Consider the following 25,334-nt stretch of genomic DNA (forward strand, 5'->3'; position numbering starts at 1 on the left):
TGGATTCGAGGAATTTGGGGAAAGAGCCTTGAACCTCCCCTGCTCCCCCTCCTGCTCTGGGGTCACTCCGGGGTCCCCAAAAGTGTCATTCTGAGATGGGATGTCACAGCTTGGCCTTGGGGACATCCTTGGGGACCACGATCCTCGTCCTTCCTCCCCTCGATCCTTCCTCCCCCTCACTCCAGCGAGCGCCTGGAGGCTGAGATGCTTTTCCCGGGATTCCTGGAGGCTCCGGAGCCACAACAACCTCCCCCGAGCTGCCCCGTGACCCCCGAGCTGCTGCCGGGGTTGTTCCAGCCCGGGCGGGGGATGCCAGCCTTGCCCAGGCACGTCCCCCATGCAAATCAGAGCTAATTAAGAGAAGGAGGAAGAGGCCTGAGGAAGGCAGCAGCTCCTGGAGGCTGAGGAGCCACACCCGGCAGTCCGGGGAGAGATACCGGCCTGATCTCCCCGGGGACCGCGGGCGGTTCCTCTCTTGGCTGAGGTTTCCACCGCCCCATCCCATTCCAATCCCATTCCAGTCCCATTCCTATCCTATCCTATCCTATCCTATCCTATTCATCTCATCCCATCCCATCCTATTCCAATCCCAACCCCATGCTGTTCCCGTTCTATCCCACCCCATCCCATCCTAATCCAATCCCCATCCTATCTAATCCCAATCCCATTTTATCCTAATCCCATCCCGTCCCCATCCTATCCCACCCCATCCCCTCCCAGTCCCATCCCATCCCATCCCATCCCATCCCATCCCATCCCATCCCATCCCATCCCATCCCCATCATATCCCATTCCAATCCCATTCCATCCCATCCCATCCCAATCCCACACCCACCCCATCCTATCCTATACCATCCCATTCCAATCCCAACCCAATCCTATCCTATACCATCCTATCCCACCCCATTCCCTCCCAGTCCCATTCCCACCCCATCCCATCTCATCCCATCCCAATCCCCATCCCCATTCCATTCCAATCCCATTCCCAATCCCATACCCACTCCATCCTATCCTATACCATCCCATCCCATCCCCATCCCCTCCCAGTCCCATTCCCATCTCATCCCATTTCATCCCACCCCATCCCATCTCATCCCATCCCAACCCCAATCCCATCCAATACTATCCCCACCCCATCCTATCTAATCCCAATCCCATCCCACCCCCTCCCAGTCCTATTCCCATCCCATCCCATCCCATCCCATCCATCCCATCCCATCCCATCCATCCCATCCCATCCATCCCTTACCATCCCATCCCATCCCATCCATTCCCATTCCCATTCCCATCCCAATCCCATCCCCATCCTCATCATATCCCACCCATCCCACTCCCACCCCATTCCCACCCCATCCCAGTTCAGACCCAGGAACGAGGTTTCCCCCCTCCCCTTTCCCAAAGCTCCCTCCCTCCCTCCCTCCCTCCCACCCCGCATTCCTGGGAACAGCTCCCAGTCCCGCCGGAGCTCAGAGCCCTTCCCGAGCTGCGGGGGATGGCCTGGAGCGGCTCCGCTCGCTCGGGGGGCGGGATGGCCTGTGGGGGGTCACTGTCCCCGCTGCCCCTGGTGGCACTGTGGGCATCCCAATCCCTTGGGAAAGCAGGCGGAGCATCCCAGTATGGACCAGTGGTTCCATCCAGCCCAATGTCCTGGCGTTACTGGACCAGTGAGGGGCTTCAGGGGTGGGCCACACAGCGGTGACAGTGTCCCTGCGGTGTCCCTATGGTGTCCCTGTGGTGTCCCTGTGATGTCCCTGCGGTGTCCCTGCAGTGTCCCTGTAGTCTCCCTGTGGTGTCCCTGGGTGTCCTGCGGTGTCCCTGTGGTCTCCCTGCAGTGTCCCTGTAGTCTCCCTGTGGTGTCCCTGGGTGTCCTGCGGTGTCCCTGTAGTGTCCCTGTTGTGTCCCTGGGTCTCCCTGTGGTCTCTCTGGGTCTCCCTGTGGTGTCCCTGGGTGTCCCTGTGGTGTGCCTACGATGTCCCTGCAGTGTCCCCGGGTGTCCCCAAGCCATGTGGGACATCCCTCACCCCTAATCCCATCCCTGGGCGTCCCACTGCCAGGCATGGAGAATCCCAGCATTCCCTGTGGTGTTCCTGTGGCGTTCCTGTGGTGTCCCTGTGGTGTCCCTCCAGTGTCCCTCCAGTGTCCCTGGGTCTCCCTGTGGTGTCCCTGCGGTGTCCCTGTAGTGTCCCTGTGGTCTCCCTGTGGTGTCCCTGCGGTGTCCCTGCGATGTCCCTGCAGTGTCCCCGGGTGTCCCCAAGCCATGTGGGACATCCCTCACCCCTAATTCCATCCCTGGACGTCCCACTGCCAGGCACGGAGAATCCCAGTATTCCCTGTGGTGTCCCTGGGTGTCCCTGCAGTGTCCCTGCGGTGTCCCTGCAGTGTCCCCGCAGTGTCCCCGGGTGTCCCTAAGACATGAGGGACATCCCTCACCCCTAATCCCATCCCTGGGTGTCCCACTGCCAGGCACGGAGAATCCCAACATTCCCTGTAGTCTCCCTGTGGTGTCCCTATTGTGTCCCTGTGTCTCCCTGTGGTGCCCCTGTGGTGTCCCTGGGTTTCCCTGTGGTCTCCCTGTGTTGTCCCTGCGGTGTCTCTGGGGTGTCCCTGGGTCTCCCTGGGTCTCCCTGTTGTGTCCCTGCAGTGTCCCTGCAGTGTCCCCAGGTGTCCCTAAGCCACGAGGGACATCCCTCACCCCTAATCCCATCCCTGGGCATCCAGGCACGGAGAATCCCACCATTCCCAGTTACCCCCCAGACTTCCCCACTGGCCTTCCCATGCTCGGGAACACCGGGGAATGGTGGCTGTGCCCCAGCCGGGTGTGAGGTCACCAATCCCGGCCACCTCCAGGGGCTGCCCGGCTCTGGATGGCTCGGAGCAGCAGCTCCAGCCTCGCCACGGGCGGCAGCTCTGCCTTATCAATCCCTTATCGCTCGTTTAACTCCGCGCTTGAGCAATCGTTAATTAATCTCGGCTTCCTGGCCGAGCTCCGGGTGGCTTTGGGGACTTGTGGCCTCACCAGCCTCACGGGGAGGGATCTGTTCCCGATGTCCCGAGTCCTACAGAGGAGCCAAACGCTGATCCTACTGATCCTTCACCCACCAAAGGCAGGACGGAGTGGAATTGGAGTTAAATCCCAATATTTCCGTTCCATCCTCTATTTTGCCACTTTTTCCCGGAAATCAGCGGCCAGGTCTTGTCCCTTGGCACGGGAGAAACTCCAGGAGGAACCCTCGGTGTCCCCACGAGGGTTTGGCTGGCAGGTGGGGGTGGAGAAAACATTCCATATTTATCATGTCCCTGGTTCAAAGGGACACAGCCACAAATCAGCCCCGAAAATCCAATCCTGGGGAAAACGGCTGGGAATTTACTGCGCTCCAAACGCTGCGGGTTTATCCTTTAATGCTGCTGCTTTATGTGTTTCTCTCCCCTCCAACCCTATTTATTTCCTGTTTATTGGCCCAGCCTCCCCTAATTTATGTTTTCATTACTTTGATTAATGCTCCTGCTCCCCTGACATCGTTATTCCGGAGTGGTTTTCCGAGTGTCTTCCCGAAACACTCGGCGTTAAATAATCCTCGGATTTAACCGGGATGATTTGTAATTTAATAAGCGGCTCCACCGCCGTGTTTTATCTCCTAATTGGCCCGGAATTAGCAGCAATTCCGGAATTAACACGAATTATGTGATGCCTCTTGTTATTACGTGGGGTTTTATTGGGGTTGGAAACAACAGCTCCAGGAGTTATCTGTGCCACATTCCCTAATTTTGGGTGTGATCCATTTCTGGATCATCCACGGGTGATCACTCGAGCAGGAAGTGCTGCCGTGGAGGGGATGCTGTTCCCAAGGAAGGAAGGAAGGAAGGTTTTGGTCTGCCAGGCAGTTGCATTTCATTCCCTCATTATCATTTTGGGGAACGTGATGCGTCTTGTTCTCCCGGTCTTTCCGTGCCCACTCGGCTTCTTCCTGAAACAATTCCCACATTTGCGTCCCTGAGGAGCTGCAAACACCTCAGATCTGAGTCCAGCCAGAGCTGATCATCCAGAAAACCGTGGAAAAGTGGAATTTGTCAGGTTGGAAAAGCCCTCCGAGGTCATCGAGTGCCACCAATGACCCGGAGAGAGAAATTCAGTGTTCTTCCCAAAGGTGGGATTTGCAACAATTCCTCTCACCAGGAAAAGCTGGAACCTCCCCATTTCCTCAACTTCTCCTTCTTCCTTTCACCTCGTGGTCTTTAACATTCCTGGGGTCCAAATCCCAGTTTTTCCCATCGGCGAAATGTCTCTTTAAAAGCGGGAAAACAAAAAGGCCTCAAGGACAAACGCTCAGGATAGAACTCCAGGCTGTTCCCAGCTCTCGGGAAACGAGCAGGGCTGCCCCCATCCCGGCTGATTTTCCTCCTTTTGTTCCCAGATCCAACCCCCACCGAGCTGTCCCCGCTGCAGGGCGGAGGGAGGAGGCGGAAGGATCCCTCATCCAGTAAATCCGGCTGTTTCCCAGCTGTTCCCGGAGCTCTCCGGGCAGGAGCAATAAGCAGGAAAACGACTCTGCTCCAGGCAACCTGGTCACCAGGTGCTGGGGAGCAGGGCCAAGGTCCACAGCTCTGGAAAATCCAGGTGTTAGCCGGAGCTGCTCCCCGAGGCGGGCAGTGCCGAGGGGCTGGGGAGGTAATTTTTGGGTCAAAAGGTGAGAATCGCTCAGCGGGGTGGGAGCTGCAGGCAGGCTGGGCTGGCTGGAGGAGCAGGAATGTCGCTGTTCCCACCTGGAGCAGTTCCTCCTCCTCCTCCTCGTTTCCATCCCATCCACCCACAGCCGATCGGGGTGAGGATTTGGGGTGAAATTCCATCCCCGAGAAGGTGGGGAAGCCCTGGGATGGATTTCCCAGAGGAGCCAAACCTGCCCCTTAATCCCTGGAAGTGTCCAAAACCCAAACCAGTCTGCGATTCCGGGATATCCCAGGGTGGGAATCCCACACCGACACTGGGAATCCACCCGGGAATCCACATTTGTAGCACAAACTGACCAAAAAAGCTGATTTCTGCCCCAAAACCAGCTCCAGGTGTCGATGCCCTCCCGGAGCTGGAGGAATTCCAGGCGCAGTCACTTCTTGGGTGAGATTTTCCTGAGCTGGCGGAGCTGTTCCCTCCGGCTCGGCTGACTCAGGCCCTGCAGTGCCACCGCCGGGTGATGTCACCTCAGCCGGTGACACCGGCATCGCTGTCACCTCCTTGTGGGGTCAGGGACAGCACGACTCCAACTGTTCCCTGTGTGGCTTCTGTCCCTGACCCACCGCTCGTCCCCTTCCCCTTATTTCATCTCCCCAAAATCCTTCTGCACGAATTTTTTTGCTGATCTTCCCTAAATTTGATGTTCAAAAACCACCCAGATTTTGTTTCATCTCAGCTCAGAGAAGAAACATCTCAGCTCAGGGAAGAGCTGAGCTTCCGGGCTCTTTTCCACCCGTAAAAAAAAAAAAAAATTAAAAATCAAAAATCATCGCACAGAATCTCCGCGGGCTCGGCAGAGTCAGCAGAGCAGGGATGACAAAAATCACCTCCAAATTCCCGCGGGGGAATTGGGGCGAGGAGGAGCTGATTTCACCTGTCTGGGCTCTGCTGACGCCGCTCGTTCCACTGCGGGGCTGAATTCCTGCAGCAACAACAGGAAATGAGAGATTATTTTTTTTTTTTTTTTGCTGCTCTCGAGGTTTTTACGCCTAAAAAAACATCGCGGTGACGCCTCAGATCAGGCAGGCAGGACCTGCAGGTCCTTGCAGGGCCTTGGCAAGGACAGACGGGGTTTTGGGGATTTCGCTGGGGTTTTGGGGACGTCGCCGGGGTTTTGGGGATGTCGCCGGGGTTTTGGGGATGTCGCCAGGGTTTTGGGGATGTCGCAGTGGTTTTGGGGATGTCGCCGGGGTTTTCGAGATGTCGCCAGGGTTTTGAGGATGTCACCGAGGTGTTGGGGATGTCGCTGGGGTATTAGGGATGTCGCCGGTGTTTTAGAGATGTCACTGGGATTTTGGGGATGTCACTAGATTTTGGGGATGTCACTAGGTTTTGGGGATGTCGCTGGGGTATTAGGGATGTCGCTGGGATTTTAGAGATGTCACTGGGGTTTTAGGGATGTCGCTGGGGTTTTGGGGATGTCACTAGGTTTTGGGGATGTCACCGGGGTTTTGGGGATGTCACTAGGTTTTGGGGATGTCGCCGGGGTTTTAGGGATGTCGCCGGGGTTTTATGGGTGTTGCCGGGGTTTTGGGGATGTCGCTGAGGTTTTCAGGATGTCGCCGGGATTTTGGGTATGTCGCCGAGGTTTTGGGTATGTCACCGAGGTTTTACGGATGCCACCGGGGTTTTAGGGATGTCACCGGGGTTTTAGGGATGTCACCGAGGCTTTGGGGATGTCGCCAGGGTTTTGGGGATGTCGCAGTGGTTTTGGGGATGTCACCGGGGTTTTAGAGATGTCGCCAGGGTTTTGGGGATGTCACCGAGGTGTTGGGGATGTCGCTGGGGTTTTTGGGATGTCGCTGGGGTTTTGGGGATGTCGCTGGGGTTTTGGGGATGTCGCTGGGGTTTTGGGGATGTCACTAGGTTTTGGGGATGTCACCGGTGTTTTATGGATGTCAACGGGGTTTTGGGGATGTCACTGGGATTTTAGGGATGTCACTGGGATTTTAGGGATGTCACCGAGGTTTTATGGATGTCACCAGGGTTTTCGGGATGTTACTGGGGTTTTAGAGATGTCGCTGGGGTTTTGGGGATGTCACTGGGGTGTTAGGGATGTCACCTGGGTTTTATGGGTGTTGCCAGGGTTTTGGGGATGTCGCTGAGGTTTTAGGGATGTCGCCGGGGTTTTGCGGATGTCACCAAGGCTTTGGGCATGTCACTGAGGTTTTAGGGATGTCACCGAGGTGCTGGGGATGTCGCTGGGATTTTAGGGATTCCGCCGGGGTTTTGGGGATGTCACTGAGGTTTTAGGGATGTCATTAGGGTATTAGAGATGTCGCCAAGGTTTTGGGGATGTCACTGGGGTTTTAGGGACATCGCCGGGGTTTTGGAGGTGTCACCGAGGTTTTAGGGATGTCGCTGGGGTATTAGGGACGTCACTGGACTATTAGGGATGTCGCTGGGATTTTAGGGATGTCACTGAGGTATTAGGGATGTCGCTGACGTTTTAGGGATGTCGCCGGGGTGTTGGGGATGCCGCCGATATTTTAGGGATGTCGCCGGGGTTCTAGGGATGTCACCGGGGTTTCAGGTATGTTACCACGGTTTTGGGGATGTCACCGGGGTGTTGGGGATGTGGCCAGGGTTTCAGGGATGTCACCGAGGTTTTAGGGATGTCGCCGGGGTTTCAGGGATGTCACCAGGAGGCTCCGCCGGGAATATTTTGGGATCTCCAGCCAGGAATGTCAGGAGCATCCCGGCCGAACCAACTTTTCCCAGCGAGCTGCTCCGTACCCGGCAGAGCTTCCCTGCATCTCCCCATCCCAAAATCGAGGATCCTCCACGTCCTCCCAGGCCTTGTCACACGCCACCACCCCACAGCCGTGCCCAGTTTGGGGACACCAGTAAAGAAAACACTTGGAATCACGGAATGATTTGGGTTTGGAGGGACCTTAAACCCCATCCCATCCCGAGGTCAGCGACAATTCCCAGGTGCTCCAACCCCTCCGGAGACCTGAATTCCGCGCGGGGACACCGAGGAGGGATGGGGGATGGTGGAAGAGCAGGGATGGTGGCGTCAGGGATGTCTCGGGAAAAGGGAAGGAGGCTGCTGCCATCTAGAGCAGGAGTCCGACAGCCCAGCCGAGCTTCCCCGTTCCCGGGAAGATCCTCTGGGAAGAGAGAAAACTCGGGAAATTCAGAAAAAGCCATTTTTTTACTGAGCGGAGAATGCATTCCCAGGCTCTGCCTCTGTCCCCGCGTCGCTCGCAGGACAATTAACTAATTAATGATGAGAATTAGGTGAGAAAATCCCATCATCTTCCCCAATGGAAATTTCTGTCCCCGCAGATGAAGTGCAGCGAGACGCAACGCTCAGAACGGAAAAAAGTGTTAAAAAAAAAACTAAATAAAAAAGGGGAAGGGAAAAAAGGGAACAGAAAAGCCCCAAAAAGTCTTTTGAGGACTTTGATGAGGTGTCCCCAGACCGCAATCCTACAGGAAAACTCCCCCCGGGGAGGAAGCGAAAGCCACCGGGAGATGTCCCCAAGGCCACGCGCGCCCCGCCTCCCGGTGTCCCCGGGTGCCTCCCGTGTCCCCCACCTGAGCCGTGTGTCCCCCGGCATCCCGATGTCCCCACGCCGCCCGTATTCCCCGTGTCCCCCCGTGTCCCCTCCGCGGTGTCCCCGGCCCTCCTCCTCGGTCCTCCCGCCCGCCAGGGGGCGCCCTGGGGATGGGCGGGGCCGGGGGGAGAGTCCTGGTCCCGGTGTCTATGGGCGTATCCCAGGGGCGTGTCCGTGTCGCGTGGGCGTGTCCCGGGGCGTGTCCCAGTGTCCCGGGGGCGTGTCCCACTGTCTCGGTGCTGGGGGCGTGTCCCAGTGTCCCGGGGCGAGTCCGTGTCGCGTGGGCGTGTCCTGCTGTCCCGGGGGCGTGTCCCAGTGTCCCCGTCGCGATGGGAGTGTCCCTGTGTCGGGGGCGTGTCCCGCTGTCCCGGGGCGTGTCCCTGTCGCGATGGGCGTGTCCCTACGTCGGGGGCGTGTCCCGGTGTCCCGGGGCGTGTCCCTGTCTAGATGGGCGTGTCCCAGTGTCCCGGGGGCGTGTCCCTGTCGTGATTGGCGTGTCCCGGTGTCGGGGGCGTGTCCCTGCGTCGGGGGTGTGTCCCGGTGCCGGGGGCGTGTCCCCGTCGCGATGGGCGTGTTCCTGTCGTGATTGGCGTGTCCCGGTGCTGGGGGCGTGTCCCAGTGTCCCGGGGCGTGTCCCTGTCGTGATGGGCGTGTCCCTGTGCTGGGGGCGTGTCCTGTGCCGGGGGCGTGTCCCCGTGCCCAGGGCGTGTCCCGGTGTCCCCGTGCCGGGGGCGTGTCCCGGTGTCGCGGGGCGTGTCCCCGTCCCTGGGCGGGCCGCTCCGAGGCCGCCATGGCGGTGAGCGGGGCCCTGGCGCTCCGTGTCGCCTACGCGTCCTTCGGCGCCCTGAGCGGCCTCTCGGCCTTCTGCGCCTGGAGCGTCGTGCCCGCTCTGCGGCAGCCCGGCACGGCCGCGGCCGGGGGGCTCTCGGGTACGGGGCCGTGAGGGGGCGAGGGGGCGTGAGGGGGATCGGGACCGGGCTGTGAGGGGGATCGGGACCCGGCTGTGAGGGGGATCGGGACCGGGCTGTGAGGGGGATCGGGACCCGGCTGTGAGGGGGCTGAGGCTGAGAGAGACGGGCAGGGCGGCAGTGGGGCCGAGGAGCCAATTCCTCAGCCCTGAGGGAGCCGGGGGTCCGTGAGGGCTGAGGGGGTGTGAGGAGCTCCTTCCCCAGGGCTGTGAGGGGCTTGGGGGCCATGGTGGGGTCGAGGAGCCTCTTCCCCGGGGCTGAGGGGGTTGTGAGGGCTGAGGAGGGATTGAGGAGCCCCTTGCTGAACCCTGAGGGAGCTGGAGGGCTGAGGGGGGAGTGAGGAGCTCCTTCCCCAGGGCTGAGGGGACTATGAGGGGCTTGGGGGCCATGGTGGGGCCGAGGAGCCTCTTCCCCGGGGCTGAGGGGGCTGTGAGGGCTGAGGGGGGAGTGAGGAGCCCCTTACTCAGCCCTGAGGGAGCTGAGAGGGCCGTGAGGGCTGAGGGGGCAGTAAGGAGCTGCTTCCCCAGGGCTGAGGGGACTATGAGGGGCTTGAGGGCCATGGTGGGGCTGAGGAACCTCTTCCCCGGGGCTGAGAGGACTGTGAGGGCTGAGGAGGAGTGAGGAGCCCCTTGCTCAGCCCTGAGGGAGCTGGGAGGGCCGAGGAGGGAGTGAGGAGCTCCTTCCCCAGGGCTGAGGGGGCTGTGAGGAGTGTGAGGGGCTTGGGGGCCACGGTGGGGCCCAGGAGTTTCTTCCCCGGGGCTGAGGGGACTATGAGGGACTTGGCGGCCATGGTGGGGCAGAGGAACCTCTTCTCCGGGGTTAAGGGAGCTGTAAGAGGCTTGGGGGCGATGGTGGGGTCAAGGAGCCTCTTCCTCAGAGCTGTGAGGGGTGTGAGGGGGTTGAGGGCGATGGTGGAACTGAAGATCCTCTTCTCTGGGGCTGAGGGGAGGCTTGAGGGGCTGTCAGACCCATGGGGGGTGTCAGGGCAGCAGTGGGGCCAAGGAGCCTCTTCCCTGGGGCTGAGGGGTGTTTAAGGGGCAAATCTCGGGGGGATCAGGCTAAAGTGGGGTGTCAGGAAAGCAATAGGATTGAGTAGCCTCTTTTCTGGGACTGAGGGGTGTTTGAGGGCAAATCTCAAGGCTGAGGGGGGTGATCAGGTTAAAGGGGGTTGTCAAGGCAGCAATGGGGCTGAGGAGCTCCTTCCTTGGGGTTGAGGGACGTTTGAGGGGGAAATCTCGGGGCTGAGGGGGGATCAGGCTAAAGGGGGGGTGTCAGGAAAGCAATGGGATTAAGGAGCCCCTTTTCTGGGGTTGAGGGGTGTTTGAGGGGGAAATCTCGGGGGGGTCAGGCTAAAGAGGGGTGTCAGGGCAGCAGTAGGACCATGGATCCCCTTTTCTGGGACTGAGGGGTGTTGAAGGGGCAAATCTCAGGGCTGAGGGGGGATCAGGTTAAAGGGGGTTGTCAGGGCAGCAATAAGGCCAGGGAGTTCCTTTTCTGGGGCTGAGGGGTGTTTTAGGGGGAAATCTCGGGGCTGAGGGGGTATCAGGCTAAAGAAGGGTTTAAGGGCAGCAATAGGGAACTGAGGTTTTTGGGGAAGCAAAGAAATCCTCCTGATTTCCCCAAATGCTGGGAGCAGCTGTGCCAGAGCCTCTGGAGCAGAGGTTTGTGGCCCAGGGGTGAAACTCCACCTCAATGTCCCCAGAAATCCTGGAAATTCAGGGCTCTGTGGCTCTGGGTTAATGATTGGGTTGGAGCAGGACAGAGTCCTGCAGCTCCAGGGCTTCCCTGGCTGAATTCCTGCAGGAAGAGTAGAAAGTGAAGTTAAAATTTAGAAAGGATCCGTGGGTGAAGCGCAGGGTTGGGCTTGTCTCAGCTTCCTCTCCCTCCAAAAATAATAAAAAAAAGCTTTAATTCCAGTGGAATTACCTGGAATTCAGCCTTTTGCTTTGCTGGGTGGCACAGAGCTGGGGGATCTTCAACCAGAAGTGCAGGAGGAAGAGCAAATGAAGGTGTTTTTTGCTGTGGTTGTGTTCAGGGAGGAATTTTGACAGTGGAATTTTGACAGTGGAATTTTGTCAGTGGAATTTGACAGTGGAATTTTGACAGTGGAATTTGCAGATCCTCGTTAAGGTGCCCTGATTAAGCCAAGCTCTGCCTGTTGCTCCGTGTTTATCTCATTTTTTAATGCCTCTGCTGTGCCTTCAGATCTGTGTTTGGGGATGTTTATCCACACACTTCCTGGCTGGAAGAATTCCTCCTGATCCTGAGGAATCTCCAGCTTTGTCTCTGCAATCAGTTTGTTGATATTTCCCTTATCTCCTCAGAGAACCTTTCCTGCTTGGGGATCAGCCCTGCAGTGCTGCCTGTGCTAAATTTCACTCATCCCCCATTATTTACAGTCAAAACTTCATTTGATCCGAGTCTGATATTAAAGTTCTGCTGAGGGAAAATGAGGAGGCTGGGAGTAGAGTTCAGTTCCCTGTAATTACGAAATTCCAGGTGCTGAGCAGCATTTCCAGTCCTTCCAGTTGGTTTTGGGAGTGAGAAACCCCCACTGCTGCCTGGAAAAATCAGCTCCCCAGTCCCCAGGATCTCTGGGATGCAGATTTTTTTGGGAATTTTGGGATCATCCCACATCAGAGGCTGGCCTTGTGTCCCTGTTGGAGGCAGAAACTCTGCAGCTCCATCCCAGATCCCAAAAAAAATCCTTCTCTAGCTGTTCCAGGGCTTTAATTCCCTTTCCATCCAGTCACTGGGGCTTTGGAAACTCCTGAAATTTTTTAAAAAATGAGAAATTGAAGGAGTGGAAGCTGAACATGGAATCAGGTGCAACACCAGAATATTCCAAAGGTTCCTTTCCTTCCAGAGCTCTTTCCCTGAAAGATTTCAGTGTGGATCCCCAGCTGTTTTGGCAGAAAAAAACCCCAATTTTTGACCTTTTCCAAACCCAGCCGAGGCTCCTGGGATCCCCCAGATGAGGCAAAGTTTGGAAAACTGAGAAATGGCAAAATTTGGTTGGCAAAACTCTGACTCCTGTTGGAGTGAGGATTTCAGCTCATTCCAGCTGATGCTGCAGCTGGAGTGGATAAAAGAGGATTGTTGAGCTGGAAAAGGACTGAAGGCTTTGTAAACACGCAGAAAAAAAAAATCTTGAAATTGTTCACCATTTTCGTGGACTTTGCAAGGAGTTTTTCGTGCTGTTTTTCATTTTTATCCTCTTTTTCTGTGCCATCACCACATGTTTGGAGCTGGAATGGGGATGCTCCTTGCAGGAACGCTGGAATCAAGATTCTTCTCGCGGAATAACTTTGTGTTTTTGGTGTTTCCTTGGGGATTTTTTTGGGCCTCTGCTGCCAGATGTGTTGTTTTTCCCCGGGATCTCCGTAGCCCTGCTGGGAGCACGTGGAGCTGAGCTCATTCCCAACAAAACATCCCTGCTTTCCCCGGGATTGAAGGATCCCCCCGGGAGGAGCAGGGGGGCTGACAAAACCTGGTGTTCGTCCCAGTTTTTGTTTGGCTGTTTGCAGGGGAAGGGAAAGTTTGTTTCCCTTGAGCTCAGACAGCCCAAATAAAATCCAAATATTTGGATCTGGGGTGGGGAAGGCGGGGTGGTTTCGTGCTCCAGGTTCCAGGCCTGCTTTGAACTTGTTTCAAAATTTATTTCAACTCGTTCCAAGGGTGCTGGGAGGGTTTTGTGCTTTAACCAGGAATTCATCTTGTCCTGATACCTGTGAGTTCCTCTTTCCTCAGCTCTTTGGGGCTTTTTGGGGTTGTTTCCTTTTCCTGGGGATGATTGAGGTTGGATTCAGAGTGAGCTTCCCATCAGAAATCCTTGGGTTTGATGGAGCAGCTCCTGCCTCAGGGCCACTCCAGCCCTCGGGTTTGGGGCAAATCCACAGGGATCTGTGTTTTTAGGGAGGGATTTGGGTGTTGTTTTAACCCAGGGTGGGACTGGAGCTCTGCTGCTGCTCCAGGATCACTTCCCCCAGCTCAGGATTTAAGGCCAAAATGCTTTTGGGGAGGAGGAAGGGATTTGGGGGAATCCCTGAGGTGAAAACCTGCAGCTCCTGCAGTCAATCATCCCAACAAGTCAGAACTTTCATTTCATTTCCCAGTAAAAATTGTTTCAAACCCCGAGTTTTTGAGGTGATATTTTGGCCCAGAGCTGCCCCTGGGGAGCTGAGCTGGGGTTTGGGTCAGGATTTGGACCAGGATTTGGATCAGGTTTGGACCAGAGTTTGGCTCAGGGTTTGGCTCAGGGTTTGGCTCAGGGTTTGGATCAGGGTTTGGATCAGGGCTTGGATCAGGATTTGGATCAGGATTTGGCTCAGGGTTTGGATCAGGGTTTGGATCAGGTTTGGATCAGGATTTGGATCAGGATTTGGCTCGAGTTTGGATCAGGATCTGGATCAGGGTTTGGATAAGGGTTTGGGTCAGGATTTGGATCAGGATTTGGATCAGGTTTGGATCAGGGTTTGGATTGGGGCTTGGATCGCGTTTGGATCAGGATTTGGATCATATTTGGATCAGGATTGTGGATCAGAGTTTGGATCAGGTTTGGATCAGGTTTGGACCAGAGTTTGGCTCAGGGTTTGGCTCAGGGTTTGGATCAGGATTTGGATCAGGATTTGGCTCAAGTTTGGATCAGGATTTGGATCAGGGCTTGGATCAGGATTGGATCAGGTTTGGATCAGGGTTTGGCTCAGGGTTTGGCTCAGGGTTTGGCTCAGGACTTGGATCAGGTTTGGGTCATGTTTGGATCAGGGTTTGGATCATGTTTGGATCAGGATTTGGATCAAGGTTTGGATCAGGGCTTGGATCAGGATTTGGATTAGAATTTGGATCAGGTTTGGATCAGGGTTTGGATCAATTTTGGATCAGGGTTTGGATCAGGATTGGGGTCCGGGTTTGGATCAGGGCTTGGATCAGGGTTTGGATCAGGTTTGGATCAGGGTTTGGATCAGGATTTGGATCAGGATTTGGATCAGGATTTGGGTCATGTTTGGATCAGGATTTGGCTCAAGTTTGGGTCAGGATCTGGATCAGGGTTTGAATCAGGGTTTGGATCAGGATTTGGATCAGGTTTGGATCAGGATTTGGATCAAGTTTGGACTGGGGTCAGGGGATCTCGAAGGTCTCACCCTGCAGAGCTCAGTGCAGCAGAAGCAATTTTGGGCTGAAAACACCAAAACTTGACTCAGCACTCAGCCCATTTCTGCTGAGTCATGCGGGCTGGCTCAGGAGACACCAGCTTTCTGCTGACTCAAAACCCCAACTTCCCCATTTCTCGAGGAAATGTGGCTTGGAATCGCTGGAGCCTGGGGCAGCAGGAAGTGGGGGAGGTGACTTTTGGGGAAGTTGAGGTCTCAGCTCTGTCACCAGACTCCGGGGACAGCTTTGGGGAACAATGACTCTGCATTTGTGAGCTCTACATCTGCTCTGCTCCCAAATCCATCCCTCCTGCCAGCCTGGGGACTCCTAGCTGATTCTCCCCAATCGAGCCTGGAGACACTTCAGAGACCAACTCAGAGCAGTGGATATTTGCTTTATTCGGGTGTGTGGGAATTGTTTCCACCAAACACACCTCAGTACCCCCAAAGACACAGTGTTACAGGTAAAATTCATGAATATTCATCACATTCTCCAGGATAGGAGTGGTTATACAAATTACTTATCGTAAGTCATTAATATTATTAGCAATTTCTTATGCTCAGTGGCAAAAGGATTCCTTCTGCCCCCTTTTATCTTGATAAGATTAAGGGAATCCACAAGGCTAGAAGTGATGGGTGCAGTGCTGGTGGAAGGGCTAAAAGCTCAAAGAAACAAGAATGGTTGAAGTGCAAATAGATTTGGGTTTTCTATTTGACCACTCCTTTCTCACCACCAAACACACCTCAGTCCCCCCAAAGACACAGTGTTACAGGTAAAATTCATGAATATTCATCACATTCCCCAGGATAGGAGTGGTTATATAAATTACTTCTCGTAAGTCATTAATATTATTAGCGATTTCTTGTGCTCAACGGCAAAAGGATTCCTTCTGCCCCTTTTATCTTGATAATCTTAAGGGAATCCACAAGGCCAGAACTGTTATCTGCCTTCAGCCCTGGATTGGCACCGTGCTGGTGAAAGGGCTAAAAGCTCAAAGAAACACGGATGATTGAAGTGCAAATAGATTTGGGTTTTCTATTTGACTACTCCTGTCTCACCCCCAAAGCCCCCTCCAGGGTGAAGGTCCTTCATGGGATGATCCAGCAGTTTCTGTGCTGGTTTCAAATGCATTCTTGCACATCTTAGCTGATAAACCATCAGGCCAGAGCTGGTTACCTCCATTCACTCCTCAATTTGAATTTGAATTTGAATCCTTCAGCCCTGGACAGGCACCGTGCTGGTGGAAAGGGCAAAAGCTCAAAGAAACAAGGATGGTTGAAACCCAAATAGATTTGGGTTTTCTGTTTGACCTCTTCTTTCTCCCAGCACGGCGGGAATTGGTCATGGAGTGTCCGAGGGACATCCCAGGGTGGGAATCTGACCTGTCCTGAGCAGGGAATGTGGGCAGGAGGGGCTGAGGGGCAGCAGGTCCTGGCAGTGCAGGGCTGGGATGGGCAGGAGGGACCGTTCTGATGTCCCTGCTGTCACCTGGGCAGGTGTCCTGCTGTCCCCAGGTGCTGTGGGGGGTTTGTGGGTGCCGTTCTGTTGTCCCTGCTGTCACCTGGGCAGGTGTCCTGCTGTCCCCAGGTGCTGTGGGGGGTTCGTGGGTGCCGTTCTGATGTCCCTGCTGTCACCTGGGCAGGTGTCCTGCTGTCCCCAGGTGCCATTCTGATGTCCCTGCTGTCACCTGGACAGATGTCCTGCTGTCCCCAGGTGCTGTGGAGGGGTCATGGGTGCCATTCTGATGTCCCTGCTGTCACCTGGGCAGGTGTCCTGCTGTCCCCAGGTGCCATTCTGCTGTCACCTGGGCAGGTGTCCTGCTGTCCCCAGGTGGTTTTGGGGGTCAGGCTGTGTGTCCCTGCCCGTGGGTGCCATTCTGATGTCCCTGCTGTCACCTGGCCGGGTGTCCTGCTGTCCCCAGGTGTTTTTGGGGGTCGGGCTGTGTGTCCCTGCCCGTGGGTGCCGTTCTGACGTCCCTGCTGTCACCTGGACAGGTGTGCTGGCGCTCTGGGCCCTAATCACGCATGTGATGTACCTGCAGGATTACTGGAGGACCTGGTTAAAAGGGCTGAGGTTCTTCCTCTGCGTTGGGATTCTCTTCTCCGCCCTCTCCGGGCTGGGATTCTGCGCCTTCCTGGCCTTGGCCATCACCCAGCACCAGTGTGAGTACTGGGAGGGACTGGGGATACTGGGAGGGATCTGGGGAGGCTCCTGTCACCTCCTTTTGTGGGGACAAACAGCAGGGATGTCACTGAATTTCCCTGCCCTGCTGTGACATCCCCAGGCTGCCATTCAAAAAACCTGGAATTGCCTCATTTCCATGACAAAGCACCAAAAAATTTGGGAATTTCCTCATTTCTATCACAAACCCCCAGAAAAAACAGGAAATTTCCTCATTTCCATCACAAAGCCCAAAAAAACCTGAGCATTTCCTCATTTCCATGACAGAGCATAAAAAAGTTTGGGAATTTCCTCATTTGCATCACAAAGCATCAAAAAACTTGGGAATTTCCTCATTTCCATCAGAAAGCCCCCCAAAAAACCCTGGGAATTTCCTCATTTCCATGACAAAGCACCAAAAAACTGGGAATTTCCTCATTTCCATCACAAAGCAACAAAAAAAACCTGGAAATTTCCTCATTTCCATCCCAAAGCTCCCCAAAAAAACTTGGGAATTTCCTCATTTCCATCACAAAGCCCCAGAAAAACCTGGGAATGTCCTCATTTCCATCACAAAGCCCCAAAAAAATTTGGGAATTTCCTCATTTCCATCACAAAGCACCAAAAAACTGGGAATTTCCTCATTTCCATGACAAAGCACCAAAAAAAACCTGGAAATTTCCTCATTTCCATCACAAAGCCCCAGAAAAAACAGGAAATTTCCTCATTTCCATCACAAAGCCAAAAAAAACCCTGGGATATTTCCTCATTTCCATCCCAAAGCCCCCAAAAAAACCTGGGAATTTCCTCATTTCCATCACAAAGCCCCCCAAAAAACCTGGGAATTTCCTCATTTCCATGACAAAGCCCAAAAAAATTGGGAATTTCCTCATTTCCATGACAAAGCACCAAAAAAACCCTGGAAATTTCCTCATTTCCATCACAAAGCCCCAGAAAAACCTGGGAATGTCCTCATTTCCATCACAAAGCACAAAAAAAAAGGGAATTTCCTCATCTCCATCACAAAGCCCAAAAAAAATTTGGGAATTTCCTCATTTCCATGACAAAGCACCCAAAAAAACATGGAAATTTCCTCATTTCCATCACAAAGCCAAAAAAAACCCTGGGAATTTCCTCATTTCCATGACAAGGCCCCAAAAAAATTTGGGAATTTCCTCATTTCCATCACAAAGCCCCCAAAAAACTGGGAATTTCCTCATTTCCATCACAAAGCCCCAAAAAAATTTGGGAATTTCCTCATTTCCATCACAAAGCACCCAAAAAAACCTGGAAATTTCCTCATTTCCATCACAAAGCCAAAAAAAACCTGGGAATTTCCTCATTTCCATCACAAAGCCCCCCAAAAAACTGGGAATTTCGTCATTTCCATGACAAAGCCCAAAAAAAACCTGGGAATTTCCTCATTTCCATCACAAAGCACCAAAAAAACCTGGGAATTTCCTCATTTCCATCACAAAGCACCCAAAAAAACATGGAAATTTCCTCATTTCCATCACAAAGCCAAAAAAAACCCTGGGAATTTCCTCATTTCCATGACAGGGCCCCAGAAAAACCTGGGAATTTCCTCATTTCCATCACAAAGCCCCCAAAAAACCTGGGAATTTCCATGACAAAGCACCAAAAACACTGGAAATTTCCTCATTTCCATCACAAAACCCCAGTTTTCCTGTGCAAAGGGATGAAAAAACCCGGTGTGAAATCCTTGAAAACACAGATAGAAAAGGAAAACCAAATATTTGTTCTCCCCTCCTTTCTTGGAGATGGAAGGAAAAACTGATTGGAGAGAAAATTTTTTTTTTTTTTTTTAGGAGAAGTCCTAATTTGGGACAAGGTAGAACCCCTGCACAGGGAATTATTGTAGGGCTGGGACATGGAATGGCTGGAATTTATCAGGAAAATGTTGTTTTGTGTGTTCCTCAAAAGAATTCTCTTCATTTTTGGTCACCCCCCAGGCAGCTCAAGCTGGGATTGTTTTCCCCACCAAGGTTCTGGAAGTGTCCCTCGAATTGGGTGACAAAACAACCCCCAGGCGTTGACAGTAAATGTGACACCACTGAGGTGACTTCAAAAAGCAGAACCATCCCCTCCTGGCTTCAAAGGAATGCCTGGGAAGAGGCAGCTTTGGGATAAAAATAGAGGAAAATGGCAAATTTCTGCAAAAATAGGCTGTTCCTGACATTCCCTGGTTGGTCCCACCTGCAAAAATATTAATGGACGTTAAAGAATTGATCCCACCAAGCAAGAAAAGCAATTTTAGAAGGAGGAATTGGATTTTTTCCTCTTTTTTCCCCGGGATGGGAAGTTTTGAAAGAGGAGGAAGGGAGAGAGGGGTGAGAAATCAGGAGCTGCAGCTTGGGGTGGTTTTTTGAACCACATCCAGGAATTCCCACAGCTCTGATCCCTGAGCCAGGGGAGTTTTGGGGGTTGTGGAATTCCCCATCCTAGTGGAATTCCAGGGAATTCCGTGCTGCCCACGGGGGTTGTGGCAGAGCTGAGGAGATTACCCCATGCTGGTGGAATTCCAGGGAATCCAGTGCTGCTCATCCTGGTGGAATTCCAGGGAATTCCTTGCTGCTCTCAGGGGTTGTGGCAGAGTTGAGGAGATCATCCCATTCCATCCCATCCCACCCCAGTGGAATTCCAGGGAATCCAGGGTTGTGGGAGAACTGAGGAGATCATCCCATTCCGACGGAATTCCAGGGAATTCTGTGCTGCTCTCAGGGGTTGTGGCAGAGCTGAGGAGATCATCCCATCCCGGTGGAATTCCATGGAATCCAGGATTGTGGCAGAGCTGAGGAGATCATCCTGTCCCATCCCAGTGGAATTTCAGGGAATCCAGTGCTGCTCTCAGGGTTGTGGCAGAGCTGAGGAGTTCATCCCATCCCATCCCATCTCGGTGGAATTCCAGGGAATTTCAGGGAATTCTGTGCTGTTCACAGGGGCTGTGCAGAGCTGAGGAGATCATCCCATCCTGGTGGAATTCCAGGGAATTCTGTGCTGCCCACAGGGGTTGTGGCAGAGCTGAGGAGGTCATCCCATCCCAGGGAATTCCAGGGAATACCAGGGAATTCTGTGCTGCTCACAGGGGTTGTGGTAGAGCTGAGATCATCCCATCTTGGTGGAATTTCAGGGAATTCCTGGGAATTCCATGCTGCTCACAGGGGTTATGGCAGAGCTGAGATCATCCCATCCCGGTGGAATTCCAGGGAATCCAGTGCTGCTCATCCTGGTGATATTCCAGGGAATTCCTTGCTGCCCACAGGGGTTGTAGCAGAGCTGAGGAGGTCATCCCATCCTGGTGGAATTCCAGGAAATTCTGTGCTGCCCACAGGGATTGTGGCAGAGCTGAGGAGACCATCCCATTCCAGGGGAATTTCATGGAATCCAGTGCTGCCCACAGGGGTTGTGGCAGAGCTGAGGAGATCATCCCATCCCGGTGGAATTCCAGGAGATCATCCCATCCCGGTGGAATTCCAGGGAATTCCATGCTGCTCACAAGTGCTACCCAGATCCGCAATTCTCACCAAAAACCCCATTTTTTCCCTCCTCCAGCCCTGACTGACCCCAAGAGTTACTACCTGTCGTGCGTGTGGAGCTTCATGGCGCTGAAGTGGGCGCTGCTGCTGAGCCTCTACTCGCACCGGTACCGCGCCGAGTTCGCCGACATCAGCATCCTCAGCGACTTCTGAGAGCCCAGGGGCTCCCGGGAAAGGTGTGGAACGGGGAGTGAGGAGCAGGCAGGGAGCAGGAGCAGCTCCTGGGGCTGTCTGTCCGGCTGTCTGTCCGGCTGTCTGTCCGGCTGGCCACAGAGAGGCTTCTCCTGCCGGTTTTTCCTGCCGGTTTTTCCTGCCGGTTTTTCCTGCTGGTTTTTCCTGCCGGTTTTTCCTGCCGGTTTTTCCTGCCGGCTTTTCCTCACCCATCCATGACCCGCGGGGAGGGAGGGGAAGGATTTGCTTCTTTGCCAGGGGTGGGAATGCTGCTCCAGGCTGCTCTCCGGGGTTTTTGGGAAGGAGCAGGATGCCGTGTTTAACCATAAATTCTGTATTTAACGCTTGGATTTTGCAGCAGCGGGTGTGTGGGGGAAAGGGGTGTTTGGGGGGAAAGGGGTGTAGGGTTGAGGTCTGACCTGCCCTGAGCCTCAGGGAGAGAATTCCTGGGGGGGAAAATATGGAAAAAAATGTTTGTGGGGAAGCAGGAAGAGAGGGGAGGGGACAGGAGCTCCTGGGGTGACCCCATGGGTGGAGGAGCACCTTTGGGGTGAAGCTGTGACCTGCTGGACTCCCTAAACCCAGACCCTGGGCCGTGTTTTAGCCCTGGAGTTTCCACCCCACACCCCGGCTTTTTAAAGGATCTGTGTGTAAATATTCCCTCGATTTTTACATGGATTCCTCCCTGTTTGGTGCCACACCCGCTGTCACCCTGTGCCACCACAAATACAGCCTTTCCTCACCAGCCTGGCTGCACTGGAATTCCCTGGGGTGAGCTCAGGGAGGGTGGAATTGCACTTTTGGCTTTTTGGGGTTTCACTCTGCACTTCCTCATCCACATCCTCAGTGGGGTCTGAGGCGGCTTTTCCCTTCACAAATCCACATCCTCAGTGGGGTCTGAGGCGGCTTTTCCCTTCACAAATCCACATCCTCAGTGGGGTCTGAGGCGGCTTTTCCCTTCACAAATCCCTTGGGATTCAGGGATTTCGGCCCAAAGGGATTTTGGGGGAATTGGGGGTGTTTCCATCCCTTTTCTCTGGAAATGGCTGAGGGGCTTTGGGGCTTTGGGGGGCAGCGTTCCCTGACTGAATTCCCATCCCAATCCCATCGCTGACTGTGGGTTTGGGGTGGGAGGTGAGGGGGGTCCAGGGGAGGGGACACAGCGGGGACACCCTGGGAACAGCGGGGACACACTGGGGACACTCTGGGGACACATTGGGGACACATCGGGGCCCGCAGGAGCCACCAGAGGGCGACAGTGGCACAGCCCTGGCTGGGGGGGGTGTGAGCAAGACCCCAAAAACACCCCAAAACCGGGGAAATCCTATAAACAGGGACATCCCCGAACATTGGACACCCCAAAAACGGGGACATCCCATAAACAGGGACATCTCCAAACATGGGACACCCCAAAAATGGGGACATCCTATAAACAGGGACATCCCCAAACTTGGGACACCCCAAAACGGGGGACATCCCATAAACAGGGACACTGTCTATTGTTGGGACACCCCAAAACCAAACCCAAAACAACACCCCAAACAACACCCCAAAAAAAACCAAAACAACACCCCAAACAACACCCCAAAAAAAACCAAAACAACACCAACAACACCCCAAAAAAAAACCAAAAAGGGACATCCCCAAACATGGAACACCCCAAAAATGGGGACATCCCATAAACAGGGACATCCCCGAACATGGGACACCCCAAAAACGGGGAAATCCTATTAACAGGGATATCCCCAAACACTGGACACCCCAAAAACGGGGACATCCCATAAACAGGGACATCCCCAAACATTGGGCACCCCAAAAACGGGGAAATCCCATAAACAGGGACATCCCCAAACATTGGGCACCCCAAAAATGGGGAAATCCCATAAACAGGGACACCATCTAACATGGGACACCCCAAAACGAGGACATCCCATAAACAGGGACACCCCAAAAACGGGGACATCCCATAAACAGGGACATCCCTGTCCCCAGGGACCTCAGCGTGGCCCCACAGTTGGGGACCCGAGACCCCACAGTGACCCAGCCCTGGGTTTGCACTCGGTGGATCCCAGCTGGAGTTCCCTGCCTGTCCCCTGCCACTGGGACAGGAGGTGACAGAGGTCCTGGTGGCTCCAAAGCCACCCCAAATCCATCCCTTCACCCTGAACCCCCCAAAATCCTGCCCACCCTGCCCCATTGTCCAACTGCACCAACCTTTCCCAGCCACATTTTTCACAGAATTTCCCATTTTTCCCCTTCTCAGCATTCCTAATTCCCCAGTGCTGCTCAATGCGAGGAATCCTCAGGAATTTGGGGATCCTCCGCTGGATTTTGGGGGATATTTGGGCTCACCGGGGTGACCCCCACTGTCACCAACACCTCACTGGGGGGGTCTCAACACCTCCCGAGGGTCTGGCGGTGGTCCTGATCCCACTTTTCCTGCCCGTGGAGATTCAAAGGCACCCGAAGGAAAACAACAGATTTTTCACATTTTCCCCAATCTGCTCTCAAGATGTGGCGAGGGGAAGGGCGGAAGCGGCACCTCAAAGGCTCCGGATGAGCCACGCCGGGAGTGGGGACCCTCCAGGTGGCTTGGGGGGGACACTGTCCTCGTGTGAAGGGACACCAGTCCTGGCTGGGTGTCCCCAAGGGGTTTTGGGGTGTCCTTTAGCTCCAAAGGGAAGCTTGGGGCTTCCAGAGGGGTGCTGGCTTTGGGGACAGGGAGGAGGGTGACAAGTCCTTGATGCCAGGGGAATCCACAGCAGATCCTATCCTTCTGGGATGTGCCATTCCTTGGGAATGGGGCTGGGAATTTGCTGGGCATGGTGAGGGACAGGGAGTGTGTCCCCAGGACATTTGGGTGTCACCGCGGTGTCACCGCTCCCTGGACACGGGGCTGACTCAGCCTGGATTTGCCGGGAAAAATCAGAAAATCCCCCAAATTCCACCTCACTCACACCGTCCTGAGGGTCTGGAAGGGCTGGAGAGGATGGGATGAGGAAGAATCCCTGAGGAAGAGTTTGGGGCTGGAGCCACAAATCCCAAAAGAGTCTCCTGGCTCTCAGGGGCTCTGGAGTCCATCTGTCCAGCTGGATGGACACCAGCCCGGTCCTGCTGCCATTCCCGAGGGAATCCATGCCTCCAGCCAGGGGTTTGGGTGACAATCTGGGGATCAAAGGTCCCCAACGGAGCGGTTTTGGTGTCAGGATGACCTCACCGGGGCAGGGGGAGCTGGGATGGAGCAGGAGGCTGGGAGAGGGGGGTGAACATCACACACGGAACTGCAAACGGTTATTTTTAGGACAATCCTCAGCTTGGAGAGCAACCAAGGGAATAAAACGGTTCAATATGGGCCCAGAGCTTAACGAGGAGGCTGAAAATCCCCGGGCTGGGATATCTGGGAAGAGCTTTTGGGATGGGGTTTGTGGAGAGCCTGAAGGGGCCAAAGAACGGTTTGGCCAAGGGGTCATCGGGGGGTCCAGCCTGGAACTGGACCTTCCCATGGAAGGGTCATTGCTCCTCTTCCTCCTCAGCTGGGAATGGGAGAAAGAGATGTGGAGAAAGGGCTGGAATAATGACCAGAGGGAAATAGCAAACCCTTTCCTCCTGCTTTTCCCTTCTGGTGGTTCTGCCTCACTTTTAAATGGTTTTTACCCCCTTTTAAAGCAAATTAACCCAAACCAAACCTATCCACTCCGGCCCTTGGGGAATCCCAAATTCCTCGAGACCCCCGTGGATCCCCTGAGAACCCCCAGCCCCCCACGACAACGGGACATTTTCCTTCTTCAGCCTGGGAAAAAACCCTTTTATTCCAGGTGATGGAGGAGGTGAGGAGCTGGAGGATTCCCCTTCCTTGAAGGAAAGGGATGAACCCCTTGGAAAACCGGGAGAGGGGGAGTTTGTGTCTCCATCCCTTCCTCCTCCACCTTTTCACAAACCCCAAAAACCATCATTTTGCAGCCCTGAAATCCCGGGAGCTTTGCGCTGATCCATTCGCCCCTCAAAGCCCAACAATTGGAGAGAAACCCAACCCCACCCCAGCCTCCCCCCCCTGCTCCGCGGAGATCAAACGTCCTTTAATCGGAATAGAATTTCCTGGGACGAAATGAGGAAAATCTGTCGCTCGCATCCGCCCGGCAGCCTCTCCCCAGTCCTGCGCTCATCCCGAAGGATTTTTCCCCTCCCATTCCCACTGCCCCTCATCCCCACCAACCCACGGAGCATCCCGGGAGCCTCTCAGGCATCCCCGAGCCCTCTGGGGCTGCGGCTGCCCCGGGAATCTGCTCCGGAGTCCCTCTGGAAGGGCGGCGCAGGAAATGGGCCTCTCCAGCCCCGCTCCGGAGCACCGGCAACTCGTTCCAGCCGCCGAGGGAGAGTTTTTTCCTTTCATCTGCAGCCAGGAGTCGAGCCGAGCCTTTCGTCTCTCGGCAGACGTGGCTTTGAAGGCTCTGGGGTGTCCCAGATGTGCTGCGGGGCTGGGAGGGGGCAGGGAGAGGGGAAAGCTCGGGGAGATTTGGGGTTCTGGGGCAGCTGGGGGGTTCCTGCCAGGCACCCCAAACCTGGATGGGCTGAGGGTTTGGGGACACCCAGGTCTTGGGGACATCTCTGGGCGTGGTTTGCAGCTCCAGGGGTTCTTCTGAGAGACCCTTTTAGGGTCCAGTCCTGCCCGGGAGAGAGGCAGGAGCTTGGGTCAGCTCTGAGGGATCCCAAACTGCTCCCACAAAAATAACTCAGCATTCCCTGGGATGTGGTTCCATCCGTCCATCTGTCCATCCATCCATCCATCCGTCCATCCATCCATCCCTCCATCCCTCTCTGCAGCTCCATTCCTCTCACAGGCTCAGATAACATCCCAAGAAAAACCAGGATTTAATTCGAGTGCTCCACAGTGTCTCCCTCTTTTCCTTCCCCCGGACGGGACTTGGCTCTGGCTGTCCCCAGCAAAAGAAAATCACATTTTTTCCCCATTTTCCTCTTTCCCGGTTCCTGAGCCCAAATTCCCGGTTGATTTGCCGTGAGCAGAAACACAAGGAACAAC

General features: G+C 54.7%; 1 protein-coding gene and 1 long non-coding RNA gene across 2 annotated transcripts; one reads left to right on the forward strand and one right to left on the reverse strand.

Annotated features, from left to right (window-relative positions):
- Nucleotides 1-3,694: 3,694 nt before the first annotated feature.
- On the reverse strand, nucleotides 3,695-8,316 carry LOC146425808 (uncharacterized). Its single transcript, XR_014846369.1, has 2 exons — nucleotides 7,683-8,316; nucleotides 3,695-5,648 (listed from the first exon to the last, which is right to left on the reverse strand). It is a non-coding gene; the product is annotated as an uncharacterized LOC146425808 (long non-coding RNA).
- Nucleotides 8,317-9,034: 718 nt separating this feature from the next.
- SLC48A1 (solute carrier family 48 member 1) lies at nucleotides 9,035-21,041 on the forward strand. The gene is made up of 3 exons (XM_085041259.1): nucleotides 9,035-9,218; nucleotides 16,403-16,570; nucleotides 20,142-21,041. The coding sequence occupies exons 1-3, from the start codon at nucleotides 9,080-9,082 to the stop codon at nucleotides 20,276-20,278; spliced, it is 444 nt and encodes a 147-aa protein (XP_084897385.1). The 5' UTR covers nucleotides 9,035-9,079; the 3' UTR covers nucleotides 20,279-21,041.
- The last annotated feature ends 4,293 nt before the right edge of the window (nucleotides 21,042-25,334 follow it).

Source organism: Lichenostomus cassidix, chromosome 29 (genome assembly GCF_008360975.1).
Source record: "Lichenostomus cassidix isolate B80296 chromosome 29, HeHo_3.0, whole genome shotgun sequence".
NCBI lineage: Eukaryota > Metazoa > Chordata > Aves > Passeriformes > Meliphagidae > Lichenostomus > Lichenostomus cassidix.

What these genes read in the sequence shown, in the direction of transcription:
- SLC48A1 (XM_085041259.1), top strand. Translation starts at nt 9,080, where the DNA reads ATGGCGGTGAGCGGGGCCCTGGCGCTCCGTGTCGCCTACGCGTCCTTC. An exon ending in CGCGGCCGGGGGGCTCTCGG is followed by an intron (nt 9,219 to 16,402) that starts GTACGGGGCCGT and finishes TCACCTGGACAG; the next exon opens with GTGTGCTGGCGCTCTGGGCC. An exon ending in GGCCATCACCCAGCACCAGT is followed by an intron (nt 16,571 to 20,141) that starts GTGAGTACTGGG and finishes TCCCTCCTCCAG; the next exon opens with CCCTGACTGACCCCAAGAGT.